Here is a 20,718-nt window from a genome sequence, read left to right on the forward strand (position 1 = left end):
CGCCATGTTCTGAGATTCAGACAGCAAGCAGACTTGTGAATACATCTCTTTTAATCCAACAGAAATATTGCTTTCAATTTCGAGACGTTTTGCCGACAAATGTTACTTGTTAACTCCGCATGCTGATCACATTGGAACATTTCTGAGGTGAAATGTCCGCCGCACAACCTGTACTTATTCGCACGTGCATCATACTACATTCTTCTTTACAGTGAATAGTGAGCAGGAAGGGCCACATCACATCACAGCTTGCAACAATACGTCAACTTACAGTACTTTCACAAAGTTCACAATTATGTTCTTGATTTGAAATTTGTCGTTTTTGTTTCCTGTTATGTCAATGAATTTATTTTTTTAACCGAGATTTAATATCTGGTCTGAGAGACTGGGACTGCAGTTCCCCTTTCAGAGGGCGGGTGCTAACAGTTGCTCCTGCAGCTTGCACCCCATCAGAAACCAGCACTTTGTCTGGCACTCGAGCGCAATGCTGATGAAGAGACGTGCTGCTGCTCAAAGGAATGGCGGTGGTGTAGTTAACTGGGATTTCCTCTTGGATGAGTATCCTGTCAACCTTTTCAAAAAAAAGACCTTTCTCACAGACAGTTCAGACACTTTTCACGGTCGGAGAAGTGTGCTGTCACCAGCTTGCTCTCTCTGGACTCCTGGGCCGCTGACAGAGGGTACAGAGTGCATGTCCTCCGAAACCAGCTGCGTCTCATCTACAGGTCTCCGACCAGCCTGACCCTTTCGGTAATAATTCGGTAATAGAGGTCCAATGCTCAACTGCAATCTTCTGGACAAGGGCTGTCTGGTCTCCCAGCTGTTAAAACCAGTTGCTGTTAGCTGCTGAAGGAAACATGCTGTGTCCATCTTCCCTTCCATCTACCAATCTCTTGTCAGAAAGGCAATTACACCTGACGTTTTCTACACATATAGTATCATGTCAGATCATGTAGTGATCTGTCCATTGGATTTCAATTATATTTCTGCTTCTCCTGTCACCGCACACACAAACTTATGGCTGGGGTTATTACCCATATATTAACACATTTCTGGTGGGAAAAAAAAACACAGTAGTAGCTTTTAACGTCTGGGGGAATACAGCTGGACACTGTGTGCACATCTGTCATTAAAATAAACTGTGACTCAATCTAGGCATGTGAAATTCTATTTAGAAGGGCACTTGTACGCCACTTTTACTGCATTTGGGAGTGTTTGCCTATGCTGGGGTTGGAGTGGGCGTAGGAGTATGCTTTGCAGAAGACGCTTGTTCTCCTATTTTCGGCCTGTGTGGCTGCTCTGGGAAGCGTGTGCGTGGATGTGGTGAGCCGGCTGTATTTGTGCACGTGCACCAGAGCACAGTGTCCTTCTGGAGCGCAGCCCGCACAGCTCAGCTTGCACAGTCGCTAAGAGGCAGCCTTCACAGCTGCCACCTTGATTCTGCAGCCCGAGCCCCGATGGGCCCCGGAGGGACGGCCTCAAGCCCCTCGCAGGGCCTCACACGCTGCAGTGCAATGCGGAGTGACAGTGACGGGGGGCAGCAGTGACCCCGCCAGGCAGCCGGTACCCTTGGCCACTTCAGAACTGACAGCACTGGGAGCCCTGTGAGGATCTCTTACTCCCAGAACTGAAGCCCAACAAGCTAAGATACAAAACGCAAGAGCGCTAACCAACGCTCATTGGCTTTCACTCTGGGCTTGTGAGAGGTGGATAGGTTAGCAGCAGGACACAGGCAGGGGCCTGCTGATAACTTAAGAGTATCTTCTCAAAAGTACAAACTACACTCTTACCTGTGGTACTATGCTTCCCCTCTGTCATTATCCTGAACTGCTACAAAATACAGCTTATCAGTGAGAGAACAGCCAAAACAGAGAGATTCTGTATTACCGGTCAAACTACAGCTTTGCACACAGAAACCAATTAATCTTTCCCATTCAAATAAAGGCTTATCTATAGAGGCAGAAAGCTCGAATGAAGAGCCTCACAGGCAGCTAGTGAGACAGAAGATGAAGCTGACGTTTCTAGCACTGCTTGCCTGCGCCGTGGCTGGCAGAGTCCCAGGGTGGGTGGTGCCAGCTTTCGCCACCAGCCCCTGCATTGTCTTCTTCTACCTGGGCCAGGAGCCCCAGGGGTTTGGGCGCAGCAGCACCACCACCAGGATATGCCAGCTACTGGGCGGAAGACCACACTACGCTACCCTCTACAACCGGGAAAAACGCATCCCCTTCTACTCTGCTTACATCATCCAGCTGCCCTGCTTCAGCGAAGCTTACTGGAAAACGGGAGAATGGTACATCGAACCGCAGGTAAAGTACTTACATCAGAGAAACTAAGACAGTAGCAGCTACACCTTCTCTCTTTGGGTGCTAGTCTTGTACTTAAGAGAAATAGTACAGCAAAACTAGGGATTAGCATGGTTTGTAAACATACTTCACACAACCCTTGAAGTGAAGCCCTTTCAATCTTCTGTACTCAACCCTTCTTTTGCTAGGATTACATAGGACAAAACCCAGGATCACTTTAACGTTAGGGCTGATTGCCTTCAGCTTCTTGGCCATGAAATCTTTTTAAATCTAGCTATGAATGTTGTAAAAGAGTAACACCTTGAAACTGCAATACAGGCTCCAAAAGAAATTCATCAGGTTCGGTTTACAGACGCAGAACATGTAGTGTGGATAATACACAAACCAGCTTCACTAGCACACACAAAAGGTGTGCAGCACAAACAAATCTGGAGGTGGAAGGTGATGTCCATCTAGTATTTAAAAAAAACAGCACAAGTTTATTTATACATTTAAGTTTCAAAGCCTGTTCCAAGTACACTTTGAAAGACAATAGGTTTATTCCATGCTGAAATTAAGAAAACGTTCCGGCCTTCTTCAGGTGTGAAAAATACAAGGCAGTAAGCAAAGGTAATGTAGCAGGAGGACAAAGGGTGGGAGAGAGGAAGAGTGAGAGGCCAATCAAGAGGTGTGAAGACAGAATAGGTATAGAGAGGTATGAAATGAAACCTCCAATGAATACAGAAAATTTAGACTTCTGTCAGTGAGAGAAGGGGAAGGTGTGATCCTAGCTGCAGGATAATTTGGGTTTCTGTAGCTTTGGATGTATAAGGTCTGAAAACTGTCTTTGAGAACATAGACAGATTAGAGTGGTCATGGCTGTCAGAGGTGAAATGAGAAACAATGGGCTTGGAGAGATCTTTAATCTTCACAGCCCTGACGTGTTCTCTGAAGTGGTCTCAAGTCTCCTTCCTGTTTCTCCAATATAGATGGCTGGGCATTTATGGCAAGAGATACAGTAAATAAGGTTGCTGGAGGTACAAGATGCCATCTAGGTGATCCAGAATTGTCCAGAGGGACCTCAAATGAGTGTGGTGTTAGATATGCAAGACTATTTTCAGTGTACACACTAGAAAGCACCCTAACCTCTGGTTCCCATAGATCACACAGGTGTACAGCAGTGGTCTGTACTCAGGCCTGCTCATGTTAGGGCAAGTACATTGCTGTACACACACACACCACTAAAACCATTACTCTGTCACAGCTGGTCGATGTCACTTGGCCAATTCAGATGCAGACCATGAACGAGACTTTCCAGCTTATGTCCACACCGACGACCAGAGCAGCTTTCAAGAAGCAGGTGCGAGAGAGCCAGGCCACGGACGACAATTACGCATGGTTGGGCTACTACCGGCAACGCCTGCACCCCAACTACCTGCAGGGGAGCAGCGGGCTGCTGGCCACCTTCGCCCTCACCGCCCAGGCGCCCATGTACCACAGCTTCAACCGCAACATCTGGTTCCTCAACCACGTGACCATGGTGCACGCGAAGACGACCAGCAACTGCACTGCCCCCACAGACGTCTATGTGGTCACCGGGGTCGTGCCCGAGCAGGGGGTCGGCGCGAGGGTCAGCCGGCCGGCCTTTGTGTGGACGGCCATGTGCTGTGCCGGCAGGAGCTACTCCATTGCTTTCTTCGGGGAGGGGGACCCCCTGGAGCCCACCATTGTCGAAGTGGAAGTGAGCACCCTCGAGAGCCGGCTCAACCATCACTACACAGGGAGTGTGACTATATTTCCTGGAGGGTGCAGCTAATACCAGCCAGCCAATTTTAAAAGGCTTGCTTCCACTGCTACAAATGCTTTTTGCAAAAAAAAAATGGCGATGTGCAACACTCATGCCTTCGCAGCTCAAGAGGTGGCATGGAATAGCATAACATTAGCAGTCTTGTGGTAGGTCACCTTCAAGGTGAGAGTTTCCACTGCAATAGGTTGGAAAACATGAATAAAGTGAACCAATAAAAAAAAAAAACAAACAGTCTCCACTCAATTAGCACTCAGACTACCTCTTAACACTTGTAGATGTGTGATGGTAGCATGCCATTGGCACAATTTTTGGCTCAGTTATTCAACTCAAGAGTCTTCCTTTTTCTGGTTTTTCCCTTATCAGCACTTTTCCTCTTACAGGTGTACTCAAGCCCAAGATGTATTAAGATGCAGGTTGGAACAAGATTTACAACTGCACTCCTTTTTAGGATGCAAAACTAGCAATCAAGTCATTAACGGGCTTAATGAGTCACCCTACACATTCCCCACGTCCTAAGGTTAGCCCATTATAAGCAGTAGCTCTAGGAATAGCAATGATCATACATTAAGGCAAATCAGGTTATTTTTATTCAAGTAAAAATCACTACAGAAAGAGCACATACTCCACTGGCTAAAATCTCAGAGTTAAACTAAAAAGGGGAACCAATTTAACAGCTATGATTGTTTTTCAAAAGGCAGGACACTGCCCTTAAAACATTTGTGTGCATTCCCTGGAGAAATAAAATAAATTTTAAAAAAAGTAAAAGGTTAAAAGTGTAGAATCAGTGTCCTCACAAGGCCAGTCCTGGGGAGAAAAAAACATGTAAGCAAACTGCATTTTGCAAAGAGAATGGCCCTATATAGAATTGGGCAACTTTTTTTTTTATGGAGGACATCTCAAAGCACAATAGAGTTTTGCAAAACCAGATGAGCTTGTAGTGGATTCAATGTGGTCAAGCACTGAGAATGGACCAAGAGGGATGAGGGTAGTGTTCATTACAATGACTGGTCAGGGGCTTACAGGCTATGTGGATAACCCAAGCAGCAGTGCAGAATTATTACATTGTTAAAAAAAGGAAATTCTAAAAAAAGTAGTACAAGACATTGTTCCCCCCCCCCCCCACAAATGTACAACAAGTCAAATTTTGGATTACCTTACTTTCTCCAAGGAAGTGTCCTGGGAGCTCGGAGCCCAGGAGGGATGCAGGTGCTGGAATCAGATCTGGAGTGCAGGAAACAGGACTTACTGTCCTAGACCAATGCCAACTCCAGAACTAACAAGTGACAGACTGTGGGGGTGGGGTCACGACTTGTTTAATAAGTTGTGCGTCCCCTTTTACAGCTTGCTTACAAAAAGCATCCAAGGGTTCTTCACTCGACTGTGAGGTCCATTCCACTCCTATGCTCTTCACAGCTACCTGAATGCAGATGGTCACACGACCAAAGTGCCAATACTTCTCACCCAACTAAAGCAGTATTTTTACCGGTTCATAAACACCCATCACTGAAGGGCACAGTGGATTTTACAGTTTAACTTAAAACGCTTTGTCAGACTTGTCCTCTTTGGCAGCTGAAATTTAACATTACTTTAGATACTAGCAAGTTGGGAAAATGTTAAGAATTTATTTCAAAAGAAGTAATTCTGACTACCTTCTTTGAGTCACCCAGTCATATCACAACTTCAGGGAGTCAAAGCAATTGTCAAGAATCATTATGGACTCCAACATGGCAAAGTGCTCTTGCAGAGCTTCACACCCAGGCTGTACTGCAGATAGTTATAGACTTACTTGACTTCCTTTGAACCAGATGCTGATGCTCCCCAGATAAAGGTCTCCTGCTGCTCACCAAGCTCTGAAACACAAGGACAGTCAGATGTCAAAGGTGGTCTACTATACACTGCCTCTCAGACCACCATCCTTTCACACAGCTGGAACTGGACAAGACCACTGAGTGACTGAATTGCCTCAGGCTGGACAATGCCAAGAAGTTAACATCTTGGGAGTTCACAGGTCAACAATCTTCAATATTGCAAGTGTTTAGGGTCCATTATGCCAGTACTTAATTCATCCTTATCACGAGAAGGAGTAACAGGACACTTGCAACTGCATTTTTAGGACCTTCCCAAGATATGGATTGGGAATTAAACCTTAGTGCTGGCTATTTCTACACCAAGCACCCCAATATCCCCCCCCATGACAGAAATAGTTTTGTAGCACTTCCATTAATGTCTGAAGGCCAATCAGGACCCAACAGGTCATGGAGTTCTCCAGGTCCAAGGCTTTCAAGCACCATTTACACAACTTAAAGCATACATGCAAAAAAAAAAAGAAAGGTTTTCATCTAGCTACCTTCCTCCCAGTTCTCCTCACTTTCAGGTGGCTGCCAGGAGCTCACAGGAACTTTCAGCTTGCTTGGCACTTCAGTGTGGTCTGTTTGGAAGAAGTTGTGGAGCTTAGCCCAGATCGAGTCTCACTTGCCACACATTAAGGTCAATGCAGAGGAAAAAACAGCCCTGTGATATACAGGTCTAATACAATTACAGAGGAGCAAATCAGTGCAGTGTATTCTACACAAGTTTAAGACGCACTGAAATGGTTTGCCAAGTGTTTGTTAAACTTATTTCTAATGGCAAATTAGTTCATGCTAGTTAAGGGTTCAAGCAGGCAGCTGCTGTGGACCAGAAGGTCTGGACGCCATGTTATAAAGAGCACAAAGCTACAACAAGAGCTCGAAAGAGGGTTCACTAGATTCTTTCAAGATCCAGCAGTACTTCCTACAATTTAAAGGAGCATTAAGTGCCAATCAGATTGAAGATCATTCAGGGAGGCTGGATACAAGGGCCAAGCTTAAGATCTGGAGTGCTTTATCCAATGAGGCTGATGAAAGTAGTGCATTCCCTTTCTGAACATCTTACATCAAAAGGAGGGAGGGACTGGAACAAACTGTCTAGTCGTACTTAAAAGGGATCCGATTCATGAGAATCGGATTTCACCTGACTAGTTCCCCAACCCCCCCCATACAGCCTCTGCAATAAATTTTTCTGATGAGCAATGAGAAATATGGACCTCTTAATCTCAGAATGTAAAGGGTTATAAATAAGACCATTCAGCCCCTCTAGCCTACTTCTTAGTAACCAGTTAATCAAATTTCATCTAGCAGTTTCTTGAAAGAAACCAGGATCCTGTAGGTATTTAACTTTAACACTCCCCTCAACTTACGATCATCCAGATTAACAGTGCGCCCATCAGTACAGTTGGCAATGTGGTGGGCAAGCTCGTTTGGTAGGAGCAAGTGCTGAGCATTGAAAGGACAGGTCTTCAGCTTGCTGGCTAGCTCTGGGTGGTTCTGGGGGGAAAAGAGTCAAGGCAGAGTTAAAGCCCACCAATAATGCTCACTGCTTTTAAATAAAAGCAGTCACCGCAAGCATGAGCCCAAAAGTACAACCCTAAAGCTGATAAGACAGCTCACACTAAAGCCACTGCACAGTGTGCAGAATCAGTGTGCTGGTTACAGAAAGCTTCACAGCTGAAGTACCACTGCACTTTCAAGTCAATAAGGACCAGGCCACTGGGACTACAGGCGTGAATAAAGGGAAGCCTGGAGATGTTCCTGCAGAATGCAACTCATTTAATAAGACATGGTAGACGTTGCAATTCCTTTAATTTCCTCAAGCCACAGCACAGGGAGGTACTCTGGAGCAAAGCAGGGTTGCACAGGAATCTTTGAACCTGCCTGGCTATTTAATGAGATGTAAAAGGCCTGTAAATGGTGTTGCATAAATGCATCACATCGAGCGGAAAACACTCTGGCCCAGATACCCACTGATACAGCCAGTCACAAGGCTCATGTTAAAAGAATCTGATGCATTCAGACATTTAAGAGGAGTGTCCGACTCTAAATGCTGCCTGGCAACTGAGTTTCAGGACCCATGATGAAGAGGACGAGGAGAAATTTATACTGATCATTTTCAAGTCTCACACTAATGAGCTCTAACAGAAGCAGTGGTCATAAGCCTGCCATCTCCATTAGTATGTGACACCAGTAGCTAATGAGGACGCCAGGATAAACATGATTGATGTTCTGGAGTGAGAAGCAGCAGGGGTGCAATTCAGTCATGCAATTAAGCCACACTAAGTGCAAAGTACAGCACCTTAAACACTACTGGGGGTGACCAAGCTTAACACAGCCAACAGCACCAAGAAACCCACCTTCCTACACTTGTTAAAGTGGTAGGGGACACGGCAGGCCCGGATCCAGTGATTCTTGTCATAGGGACACTGGACAAGCTTGTCAGGATCGCCAATATCGGAGCCGTCAACTAAGAGGAAAAAGTCATTCAGAACAAAGGCAAGGCAAGTCCTAGCTACAGATACTGGGGCTTCTGCCATCTAAAAAGAAAGCAGTCTTGAAATGACCAGCAGCCACGTCACCCTGCAACTCAACTGGCAGCCCACTGAAGCCAAGCAGGTGTGAGCCTGGCCAGTACCTGGATGGGAGACCTCCCGGGGAGGAACCAAGGTTGCTGCTGGAAGAGGCATTAGTGGAGCCAGTAGGGGGCACTCACCCTGCATGGGCCCTAAAGCCACAGTAAAGTGATGGGGACGCTATACTGTACAAGACAAAATGGAGGTCCTTAAAAATCCCAGGTTGTTTCTCAAAGAGTAGGGGTGTTATGGCCAGGACACCCGGGCATCCCCCCCCAGTCCTCAACAGTAATGGCCTCCTAATTACTGGCTTCACTCTGTTCTCCTCCCCACTAACAGCTGATGTGTGGTGGGTGTACCAATACACTGTGGCTGCCATCACATCAGCCAGGGGGACTGCACACTGGTGGTGGTAAAGCTCTTCAAGTAGAGTGTCCAGAAAAGCACTATACAAGTGTAAGGGAATCACTGAAATGGCATGGTCACCTCCCCATAGCACACAGTGTGTGAATGAAACGGCAATAAAGGAAAAGTCTTCAAGGACACATCACCCCCAGGAGCTGGGCCCAAACCAGCAGAACCACTGCACCTCGCCCACAGTTGTTCATGGAGTCAGCAGGTCCCATGCCCTCCAAGCAGGAAGGTCCGTTGCTCCAATGGGCCGACATGTCTTGGAGCGTCTCGGGGTCGGTCACCTGCCAGGACGAGAATTTAACACAAACGGAAACCGATAAGGGTGGAAAAACCAAAAGCCTGCGGCACATGCACACAGCATACTGGCAACCGGAGGATAACATTGGTTTTTAAATTCCGGGTTTTGCATAAAAGCAAATCATTTAAAAGTGACCTTAAACTCAGAGCAGACTTCTACAAGATACTGGAGGCTCTATTTCAAGAGCAATGAATTCCTACTTTTAATAAGGCATGAAGCCCAACAGTCCCGGGTTTCAGAACACAGCAGATGCCCGCGATGTTAACAGCTGCGCGAGTGTACAACGAACACTTACAGTTTTTAATCACTAATCAGTGGCTGGAGTAAGCCAGGTGAGGAGATTCTTAATTGCAATCCGTTTGGTTTATTAAACCAAAATCAAGTACAAGTACCTGAAAACGTATAGTTTGGGTTCCCTAGTTCTTACGCGGAGCAGAAGACCTCGACAGGCTGGGAGAACTTCAGGAAGATGTTCGCATAACAAACCGCAGGAGCGACGGTTAACAGGTACCCGTTTTCCCCAAACGGACGTAAAAGCCGATTTTGGGTCGCATTAACCCCTCGGCTGTCCCTGCAGGCCTGAACTAGCCCAACACGGGGCGAACCCGCTGAACACTAGATGTACAAATCTAAAGAATCTTTAGAGCTGCAAAACTGTTAGGATGCAATGTTGAACCATTTTGAGCTATGTTTATCTGTCGATAGGCCATGCAGTACCCAGAACCCTGATCCACAAGGTAATGGGCTTCATAAGCACACTTAAATTATAAAGTGACATAGTAAAGTGCGTACAAAGGATTACTTACAAAAATCATTTGGTATAAAAACGAGTTAACGGTTTCAGTAACACGCAGGAACCGTCACTCAACGGCCGAGCAAGAAGAAAAGTGAACTAATTTCCTGAGATACTATAAATATTACTTTAACATGTAAATGCTGAATTGCCTACAATTCTTAAAAGCCAAATCCCATACTTACGGTTCAGCCACGCCGCAAAACAAGACTTCCCACAGCTACCTTCTACTGTTCTGGCAGCGCGCGCGTGTCCACTCAAATTTAAAGGGCTCAGAAGCTACGTCATCACTCGGGGCCTTCCAAACAGCCCAATTGGCCTGCTCGATTACAAGCCCCTCCTCTTATACTGGTGCCCCGCTGTTCCGGGTTTGCGCATGTGCTAGACTCAAATTATGCGTTGTTTGTTTAAGTGACAAAAGTTCTGTACCAAGTATGTAATATGCAGTGGCACCCTACACCTTAACCTAAAGTTAACGGTTAACAGTACGTGTGCAGCTATATTGAGTAAGGTCAAAACAACAGGGTGTTTAGTTAGTATTTTAATATTAACACTATATTAATGCTAACGGATTAGGTTTGATTGACGATTAGTTCATAGGATCATTAAATATATGGGTAATTGATGCTTTAATCTGATGCTTTAACCGCTGTTCGTGGGGGATCCCCGAGTCCTGGTTTCAGCTCCAAGTTCCTAATTACAGGTTAATTGATTTCAGCTCTGCATTTTGGACATAGTCGTAAATTTGCTTTCAGCTCTTAAAAGGCCGAGTGAGATTTGTAAATTGTACTAACCCTGTACCGGGCGGCCCTCATGCGGGTGCGCACACCCAGCTGGACGTCGGCAGAAGGACTTTATGGGCCGTTTGATACAGTATCATTTACACTTGTATCATTACACCGATCATGTAGTATCATCTGTTGAGTCAGAAATAGCGGCTAGCAAGTTCAGGAGAGGCTGTGTCCAGTTCTGTGTGCCGAAATTGATAGAAGCAGTACCCTTACAGCAAGGTGTTTTTGGAAATGCGGGAGTAAGTGCAGAAACAAGTTAACCGAAAGTCTGAACATGCAAGCATATTAATTAAGGTAATACAATTAGCATTAACTATTCATAGAAAGACTGAAAACCAGCAGAACACCTTCCCCTCCCTATTCCTTGTTGTCTACCCGCTCATCCCATACAAAAACAAACGCGCGTCAATGTTACTTTACTGTAGGACACGCTCGTGTTCACGAAGGTATACGGTAGTACCGGTAGAGCGGAAGTTTCTCCTCCGACTCGATGGCAGCCGCGTTTCCGGCGGTTCGCCCCTGCAGAGGTGCCCTTACCAAGATGGCGCTGTCCAGGACGGGGATGTGCTGTGGCTCGGCGGCTATGTTACTGTACGGAATGCGAACTAATGTGGTCCTGGTGGGCGCCACATCTTTAACGTTAGCTTCCAGACAACTGAGGTACTGTATTTTGGATCGGGGTTTGAAAGCCCATTGAACGCCACGTGTGTACACCTTAATACTGAAAATGTTGCTGTTACCTATCTTCCCTTCCTGTACGGAATAAGAACACTTCCTAGTAGTAATTAAAATCCGATCTAACATCGCTGGTTATTTAATGCATGCTATTGATCAGTGTAGATTTATAGGAGTATCTTCACTGTCATCGGCAGTGATGAACGGCGAAATCTGTTGATTCAAAGCAACCAAGACAACATACTAACGGTTTAAATTGGTTTCCAGTTAGCTCTGGGAACGTCACACAAATCAAGTATCTGATGATCGTTGCTACGCGTTTACACATCGCATTCAAGGTCAGTTGAAGTGACATAGTAGCTCCTAAAATATCATTCTGTCCGGGAGTCTGGGAGACTGGACCGATACCGGCGCCTTTACACTGCGCGGTTTTTGAATTGGCAGCGAACAAGATAAGGTGCTAAACGAACTGATCACCCCCCAAGGCCCTTTAGGGTGTGTTGTTAGAAGTTGCCTCGTAAGCGTGACAATGCGAAGTGTGTCGTCCGTTTGCGTGGGCAACCGTCTAATGTTCTCCAGACAGCAGCACATTCCTCTTTGAAGTCGACCTGCTACATTCTGAGCATACCGCCGACATAAGATGGAGGCAGAATGTCGCCTGAGGCTCCCAGACCATCACTCGCCCAGGCACCCTTCTCTGTTCCCTTTCGCTTGGGGTCTGTTTTGTTTCACCTGCTTGTGGGGCGCCCTGAGGTTGTACCCAATTACAAAAATGTCGGGAGGGGATTGTGGGTAGAACGATTTGTGTTCGTTGCTCAGGGGCAAAACAAAATATAAAATCCTCAAAAACCTTTGCAGTTACATAGTACTTTGCATCCCAAAGGAATCGATTGCTTTACATAGAGGAGGGAACTCACTTTTCTTTCACTACTTGGTAGAACAGGAGGAGCAGTACGAAATTGCTTCAGTTGAATTCTGGGAGAATTGTAGCTAGATCTGATCTTGCCTGCACAGAGTGCAATGGCACCCAGGACACTGGGATTAACACCCCTGATCTTTAGAAAACAGGTCGTCATGCCTCACCTCAGTATTTCATCCAAAGGATGACGCCTCCTGCAGTAAAGAGTCCCCAGTCACCACAAGGGGGACATGGGTTTGGGAATACTGGTTCAGAAGAAAGAGTGCCCCCTGCTGGTCCACAAACACCACCTGCAGCAGCAACCTGGTTTAATTTATGAGGTCTTCCACCCCACCACTGATCTGTCCCAGCCCTGCTTAGCAGATGGTGATAATGCTGCTGCCCCTGGCTTTAATGCAAAGGCACCAGTTGAAAATGTACAAAACTATTTTAACTTTTTTTTTTTAACAAAACACCTCCTGTGTTCCTTCAAACTGTTCCTGTCCCCTGTTCCTGTCTCTCGCCCTCTGTGTGGTGGCAGGCTTGCAGGGCTGTGGCACTGCCAGTACTCCACCAAAGCCAAGCAGAGCCTGAGCCGGCGGGTCTTGACGCAACTGAAAAGGGCCAATGAGAAGTACGAGCACTTCCTGCGCAGGCGTTTTCCCCGCTTCCACCTGCTCTATCACACCTTCATGACAGGTGAGTCCCCCCCCCCAGACACCTGCTTCAACCTGCTCTATCACACCTTCATGACAGGTGAGTCCCCCCAGACACCTGCTTCCACCTGCTCTATCACACCTTCATGACAGGTGAGTCCCCCCAGACACCTGCTTCCACCTGCTCTATCACACCTTCATGACAGGTGAGTCTCCAGTCACCTGCTTCCACCTGCTCTATCACACTTTCATGACAGGTGAGTCCCCCCCAGACACCTGCTTCCACCTGCTCTATCACACCTTCATGACAGGTGAGTCCCCAGACACCTGCTTCCACCTGCTCTATCACACCTTCATGACAGGTGAGTCCCCAGACACCTGCTCTATCACACCTTCATGACAGGTGAGTCCCCAGACACCTGCTTCCACCTGCTCTATCACACCTTCATGACAGGTGAGTCCCCCCCCCCAGACACCTGCTTCCACCTGCTCTATCACATATTATAATTCTATAATAATTAATAATAAGAATTGCTTACACTTATATAGTGCTTTTCTGGACATTCCACTCAAAGCTCTTTACAGGTAATGGGGACTCCCCTCCACCACCCCCAGTGTGCAGCCCCACCTGGATGATGTGACGGCAGCCATAGTGTGCCAGAACGCTCACTACACACCAGCTCTCAGTGGGGAGGAGAGCAGAGTGATGAAGCCAGTTCATAGATGGGCATTATTAGGAGGCCATGATTGGTAAGGGCCAATGGGAAATTTGGCCAGGACACGAGGGTTACACCCCTACTCTGTTCAAGAAACACCCTGGGATTTTTAATGACCACAGAGAGTCAGAACCTCAGTTTTACGTCTCATCTGAAGGATGGCGCCTGTTTACAGTATAGTGTCCCCGTTACTATACTGGGGCATTAGGACCCACACAGACCACAGGGTGAGCGCCCCCTGCTGGGCCCACTAACACCTCTTCCAGCAGCAACCTTAGTCTTTCCCAGGAGGTCTCCCATCCAGGTACTGCCCAGGCTCACACCTGCTGAGCTTCAGGGGGCTGCCAGTGGTGAGTTGCAGAGTGATATGGCTGCTATCACACCTTCAGGACAGGTGAGTCCCACCAGCCACCCCCGCAGGGCCATGATGGGGCTCATCTCAGAACCTTCTTGTGTTACTAATCATTTGCTATTCAGATGCTTTTCAGGAATCTCTATCCTTGAATCAGACCCACCCTACCCCTTATGTGATCTCCTGTCTTTTCCTCAGGATTTTCACTGACACGCTTGTCTCCGGCAAAGTTAGTTGCTGTATATTATCTTTATTCCTAAGCTGTTACGGAACCAATAGTTTTGGCTTTAATAAACTTCCCTGAGGTGATTCACTGATTTTGCGAAAGACGAGCAATTCCCAAAGTACCCCCCTCCAGCCCAGAGTGGACCCATCGCTCATGGGGATTAATGTCAGTTCATTAATGGAATGTCGACCCCCCAGGATTCCGGCTTCTCTTCCGAGACGTCAAGGAGATCCAGAGGATCAAGGCGAAGAACCTGAGCTTCCAGCAGCTGCCATACCGGGACATGGAGACCCTCAGGCAGGTGAGTCCGGGGCCCCCTGCTGGCCATCGCTTGGAGTGCCCTCAGTCAGTGCCATGTGTGTAATTCGTAGTCTTTGGTTGTTTTGATTTTTCTTTGGAATCTCCAATTTTCTAATCGACTTCAAGTTCAAGTTTATTGTCATTATACTCATACACAGGTATATGGTATAAAGAAATGCTATTTAGCTGGCTCTCAGCTCTGCGGTAAGTAGTACAAAAAACAATACAATTGTATAAGAAAAGAAAGACAGAGAGAACAGGCAATGTGCAAAACAACAACAGGTAACAGGTAATGTGCAAAACAACATCAGTTGTGCAAAATCATATGTCAACAGAATGAAAATAAAGGATACAAAATTATGGGGAGTGAACTTCTTGACATGTGAGGTAGAAGTAGATTTCAGTGTGTGTTTGAGTTTTGATGAAGGCACTGTAAGGGTTCAGATCATAGGTCAGAGAGGCTGGGAGTTTAATAGTTTGATGGTGCGGGGGTGTCCAGTCCCTGAGTCTGGTAGTCCGGGCCTGAATGCTCCGGTACCATTTTCCAGATGGTAGAGGGTCAAACAGTCTGTAGCTGGGGTGTGTGAGGTCTTTGATGATGCTTAGAGCTTTTCTCACGCACCGTCTGTCATAAATCTCCTGGATGGATGGGAGAGCAACCCCAGTGATGGACTGGGCAGTTTTCACCACCCGCTGTAGGGTTTTGCGGTCAGCAATACTGCAGTTGCCATACCACACTGTGACGCAACCTGTCAGTGTGCTTTCTGTAGTGCATCCGTAAAAGTTAGTGAAACTTATTAGTGAGAGATCTGTAAGACTTGGCTATTCGAAAGAGCCCCTCCTGTTCTGCATGGGGGAGAATGAGACTCTCCAGCATGCAGGGAGCTGGACGGTGCCTGAGCACAGACTGGAGTAGCATGTGTCTTGCTAACAGCCCTACCATGCACAGGGTCGCTGTTCTGTAGCAAGCAGGGGATCTGGCAGGTGAGAAGGTCAGATAATTACAGACTCCCAGTGGCCGCCAAGCTGAAAGACACCAGGTAAGTCAGTAACTGCCAACAGGAAATGAGCGTCTCTGAAATAGGGGCTGTAGTACAAGCGGTATGAGGGTCTTCAAGCTGTAAAAAGCGAAATAGGCAAAATGCTCAACATCTGAGATTCAAAGCATGGTACCAACTGCAAACATTAAATCTTGAATCAAAATTTACACATTAACAGTCATTTTCCGTGTTACCTGAAATTATTTTCAATGTGTTATGTTTAGGTTTTATACATTATTGCACATACAAAGTTATTTCTGTGGATAAAATATTTCCAGATGCACTTAACCCCTGTAGTAGTTAGGCTACTGTAAGATGCACCCACTCATGAAGAAGGCGTCCACAGCAGCCAGTCTCCTGTCAATCCTCTTCCTGCAGAGAGGACATCATACTGCCTCTCCAGCACACTGGCTGGGTTCTCTGGTTTCCCTCATGTCATTACTCTGCCCCTATGTGTGGATTCTCTTCCTGCTGCCCACTGTCCAGAACACAAACATCTAATCCTGATTTCAACTCCCCTTTCTTGTCCTCCTCTTTCCTGTCCCCTACCTGTCTCCCTCTCCCTCCTCTCCCTCACCTGTCTCCCTCTCCCTCCTCTCCCTCACCTGTCTCTATCTCCCTCCTCCTCTCTCCTCTCCCTCACCTGTCTCCCTTCCCTCCTCTCCCTCCTCTCCCTCTCCCTCCTCTCCCTCACCTGTCTCCCTCTCCCTCCTCCTCCCTCCTCTCCCTCACCTGTCTCCCTCTCCCTCCTCCTCTCTCCTCTCCCTCACCTGTCTCCATCTCCCTCCTCCTCTCTCCTCCCCCTCGCCCGTCTCCCTTTCCCTCCTCCTCTCCTCCTGTCTCCCTGTCGTGCTCCTCTCTCTCAGTTCCGCAGGGACATCATTAAAGCTGCTCCATTGGTGCTGATCTCCATCCCACCCTTTGCGAACTACCTGGTCTTCGTGCTCATGTGAGTGTGTCCCCGCCGCAAGGCCTGCTGCATGACCTCTGCTTTGGGTGCGTTGGGTTTTGAGGGTAAATTGCTGCAGGTTCTTTCTGTTGCCTTGCTATGGATCTCTGTGTCGGCCCCCTGGGGCCCTCACGTCCCTCTCTCTGGAAACGGAAGAGCTGGGCGCAGGAACGTTCTCTTCCTCCCCTCGGCAGGTACCTGTTCCCCCGGCAGCTCCTGATCAGGCACTTCTGGACGCCGCAGCAGCAGCTGGAGTTCCAGCAGATCTACCACCGCCAGCGGGCGCAGCAGTGCCCGGCGATCCTCGGGAGGCTGGCGAGAGCGGTGCCCTGCGTCACCAACAAGCCGCTGCAGAGCCAGCTGCTGCACCTGTGCAACAAGGTACCCAGCGCCTGGGCAGCCCGGCCGAGCCCCGTGGTCAGCGCCTGGGCAGCCCGAGACTGAGTCCCGCTGTCCTCTGTTTCCAGGTTCAGAGCGGCGCCCACCCCAGCGTGTCGGAGATCCAGGCTGTCCGCAGGCTCTTCGCTGGACCACCCCTGGGGATGAATCGGCTAGATGCTGAGCACATGGTGAGCCAGCAGGGGGCGATACTCAATACTTGCATAAACGCAGCTCCCTTTTTCTGAACTGTGCAGTTCCTGTTCATGCTAGTGCCGCCTATTGTGGAGCCATTAAAATCAACATTTATTGGTTTTGTTAAAATCTCACTCTCAATCTCAGTTTTGATTAAAAAAATCTCTGAGAAAGTTATTTCTCTGTGTGCCCCCTCTCTCTCACTGTGTGCCCCCGCCTTCTCACTGCCCCTCTCTCTCTCTCTCACTGTGTGCCCCCCCCCACCATGCGCCTGTCTCTCTGTCTCCCCACAGAAGTTACTCTGCTCCCAGCTCTTCCTCACGCCCCGCCTCCCGGCTGTCCTGATTCGCCACCGCCTCTGGGACCACGCCTCCAAGCTGCTGCATCTGGACCGCGCTCTGAGCATGCTGGGATTGCACCAGCTGACTGACCCGGAGCTCCGCCAGGTCAGTGTACACACCTGGTCTGACCGTCTTCATTTCACACTGCTTCTGTGTGTTCCTTCCAGAACCTGCCCAGCCTGTGCAGTGGATTGCAAATTTGATACATAGTTCTATGAATTTCATGTAATTTTCTTCATGAGTTTCATCCTTCATGTGTCTCTGTGAACCTTGGTGCTTTGCTGTCTATTTTTCTGTTCCCTGTTAGTCTGGGTTGCATTCTTTTAATAAGGAATGTGCTGAAACGTCCAGGAAATGGTCAATTTATAAACCAGGACACCAGAGGCATGGTCTTGGAATCTCAGAAAATGCACTACCTTTGGTGTTTATTTTCAGCTCTCAGATTGTTGTTGATTGTTGTCATTCTGAGCAGTGGCTCAGAAACTACAGAAGGGCACGATTTCAGACTGTGACCAGAGCCCAGCAATGTCTGCCAGATGTCCTGATTTGCCACAACATAGCTCCAATGCTGGCCTGTTAGCCTGTGACTGACTGTGCCGACTGTGGTTGACCTGTTGTGTCTTCATTATAATGCCCTGCCCGTCGCTTGGCCAGGCCTGTTACCTGCGGGGGCTCGACTCTACCTGTCTCAGCACTAACGAGTGCAGGGAGTGGCTCTACCAGTGGCTGCAGCTCACCACGCACCTCAAAGGTCAGTATCTCATCGCGAATGGGACACAGACGCACTCGCCACATCTCTACGCAAGATCAAACACTCACCTAGCAGTAAAACACAAACTGATATCGGCTCTTGGGGCGTGCTTCCATATGACTTATTTCTGTGCTGTTTCTCTAACCCTGTCTAGAGTTGCTAATGAGCACTCGTCAGTTATCCCCCTCTCTGACCTCTTTCTGCTTCCGCTCTCTCTCCACCTCCTTTCTTTCTCAGTCTCGGAGACCTCTCTCCTGCTGCACAGCATGGTTCTTCTTTCCATTAACTACCCCAGGGGTGCGGGATGCCGGTGAGAGACAGGCCGTTCCCAGTCCACCAGGCCGTCCCTGTCCGCACCCACCCGTTCTTGGCTGAGGGGCGACGCCAGCCCCCACCCCCCCCCCCCCCGGGCACTCTGACACAGGGACCAGCTCTGAGAGGAAGCCGCTCAGCCCAGTAAATGCGCCCCCTGCGTCTCGTGTCTCTGCCGTCCGCGTGACCGTCTGGGAGTCTGTGTCTGCCGCCCAGATGGCACCACAAAGGGCAGCACACAGGAGGAAGGTGGCACAGATCTGGGACCAGCGACGGATGACATGAAGAGAGCCGCCCGCAGACAGAAGGATAATGGGGGGTGCCAGGGCGGCCCACCTAAGGGACAAGCAATGGCACACTCGAGCGAGCTGCTGGAAAGGGGGCTGGCTGAAGGGGACCTTGGCTCAGCTGCAGCCAGTAAGTCGCCTGTGAGGCGCGAGTCGCACTGCTCTGAGACCTTGGGCTCCAGGGGCATGAGACGCCTTGATCTCGGGGTTGTGCATCTTATTGTTTCCAAAAAAACCTCTTAAGGTTGCCCACCTGACTGGGAACAGCCGATTACAGCATGTGTGTTTTTCACAACTCTCGGCTTGTCCACACGAACCCCCCCCCGGACCGCACACAGGGGAGAACGTGGAACGTGGAAGAGTAGAGCTGCTTTTTTTTTTTTACTGCAAACAACCACGCCCACCCTCTTTCTCCTCCATTCCTGATCTCACTTGAAATCAAGTCTGTCTGCTTTCACAGAAGCTCAGCGTGTCCGTGCCCGGCAGTCCGCTGCCGGTCCACGTGTGCTCTGCGTTCCCCATGGTGGCTGACTCTGCTCATAGACCCCCCCCACCCCCCAACATCCCCAGCAAAGCAGTCCCTGAGAAAAACTCGTAAAGGGGGGGTTGAGCTTGTCACTGGGGAGCACATTAGTGTGGCACACCTCTCTAAATCCCGTGCGACGCTCCGGTCTCCCCCTGTCGTTGTCCTCCCACTGTGTTTCTTCTTGCTGGAATGGTTCCTCAGCCCGAGCTAATGAAAACCTGAAGCGGCAGCAGCAGTGACCGGGCTGAGACAGCGGCGAGGATGAGAAGGACGCCAGCACGCGTAAACCAAGACTCTTCCAGCATTCCTGCGCCCGTCTGCCACACAGAAACGGCTTCGCCAGCTTTCAGAAAGGGGGGCGCCGTTAAGGGAGTTCGGCTGTGCAGAGTCCGTTGACAGTGACAATTGACATTGAGGGTGTTTAAACCTACAGATGTGATTGAGTTTGGAGTCCTGTCAGGGCTCCTCATACCATTTCTACGCGATTTCACATTTCATGAAATGTGGCTGTAGAACTGTGTACGTGCAATCGACAACAAGATGACTGAATCGTGTGCTAAAACTGCTTGTTAAAGGAGAACGCAAAAACAATCTTGTAATCTCTTTATTTATTGATCGATTACGTGTACTCCACGTGCGTCTTTATTGTGTAGGGATGGCGGTAACTCACGCTGCTGGAAACTGCGCAGCACAGGGACACACGGCTGCAGGTCACGCAGTGCCGTTGGTCTCTGGAGAGAATCCCTGCGGCGGGGACGCGCTTTGGGCTTGTCCCGTTTGTTAAAATGTCCCCTTGTCTAAGTGCGTCGAATAAGGTAGTCGCCCTGGAGCAGGAATCTATCCATACAGGTCCAGGTCCTCCGCCGTTTCTAGCTGCACAGGCAGGCCGGGCACGGCGGGGCGTGTCCGTACCGCAGGTCCGGTTCAGTAGCCCGCCACGCCGCTGTCCTCGCTGCCTGCACCCGCTCCCTTGGATTCGCTCCTCGGAATCCGGTGGCATTTCGGAAAAGTGAAAAGGCAGGAATTCTCCAGCGGCGTGTTGTGCTGTTCTCTACTTTCTTTCTGGGAAAATGGGGAGAGGAGGGGGGGTATTTGTGCGAATAAACTGGCTCTTAGTGCTCTGTGCCCTCTTCCCCCACATGCGTGCCAACGAGCCAGTTGTGCCTCGTTGATGTACAGAACAGTACAGCTCGTTTTCTGTTGGGTGGGGCTTGACTTTTACCCCCAGATCCAGTATTTTTTTTTTAAAGTCAAGGAGCATAATGATGTATAGGAGAAAAGGTGGAGAGCTGAACGAGAGCCCTGATC

General features: G+C 48.7%; 3 protein-coding genes across 7 annotated transcripts; 2 read left to right on the plus strand and 1 right to left on the minus strand.

Annotated features, from left to right (window-relative positions):
• Positions 1–2,006: 2,006 nt before the first annotated feature.
• On the plus strand, positions 2,007–4,098 carry LOC148841537 (endonuclease domain-containing 1 protein-like). Its single transcript, XM_088921173.1, has 2 exons — positions 2,007–2,306; positions 3,574–4,098. Exons 1-2 carry the CDS (start codon positions 2,007–2,009, stop codon positions 4,096–4,098), a joined length of 825 nt encoding a protein of 274 aa, XP_088777299.1.
• Positions 4,099–4,772: 674 nt separating this feature from the next.
• Positions 4,773–11,380, minus strand: gtsf1 (gametocyte specific factor 1). Its single transcript, XM_088917165.1, has 8 exons — positions 11,346–11,380; positions 9,102–9,207; positions 8,297–8,406; positions 7,307–7,433; positions 6,437–6,520; positions 5,876–5,939; positions 5,243–5,310; positions 4,773–4,893 (listed from the first exon to the last, which is right to left on the minus strand). The coding sequence occupies exons 2-7, from the start codon at positions 9,178–9,180 to the stop codon at positions 5,244–5,246; spliced, it is 531 nt and encodes a 176-aa protein (XP_088773291.1). The 5' UTR covers positions 9,181–9,207; positions 11,346–11,380; the 3' UTR covers positions 4,773–4,893; position 5,243.
• On the plus strand, positions 11,337–19,998 carry letmd1 (LETM1 domain containing 1). 5 transcript variants are annotated; one of them, XM_088917097.1, is made up of 9 exons: positions 11,337–11,468; positions 12,923–13,080; positions 14,529–14,632; positions 16,538–16,620; positions 16,815–17,001; positions 17,088–17,189; positions 17,487–17,639; positions 18,189–18,285; positions 18,523–19,998. In XM_088917097.1, exons 1-9 carry the CDS (start codon positions 11,350–11,352, stop codon positions 18,597–18,599), a joined length of 1,080 nt encoding a protein of 359 aa, XP_088773223.1. In that variant the 5' UTR covers positions 11,337–11,349; the 3' UTR covers positions 18,600–19,998. The 5 variants fall into 5 exon arrangements, with proteins under 5 accessions (XP_088773223.1, XP_088773215.1, XP_088773231.1 ...); XM_088917089.1 differs by having other exon boundaries at positions 18,581–19,998; XM_088917105.1 differs by having other exon boundaries at positions 19,612–19,998.
• Positions 19,999–20,718: the final 720 nt, after the last annotated feature.

Source organism: Atractosteus spatula, chromosome 1 (assembly GCF_055471065.1).
Source record: "Atractosteus spatula isolate fAtrSpa1 chromosome 1, fAtrSpa1.hap1, whole genome shotgun sequence".
Classification (NCBI taxonomy): domain Eukaryota; kingdom Metazoa; phylum Chordata; class Actinopteri; order Semionotiformes; family Lepisosteidae; genus Atractosteus; species Atractosteus spatula.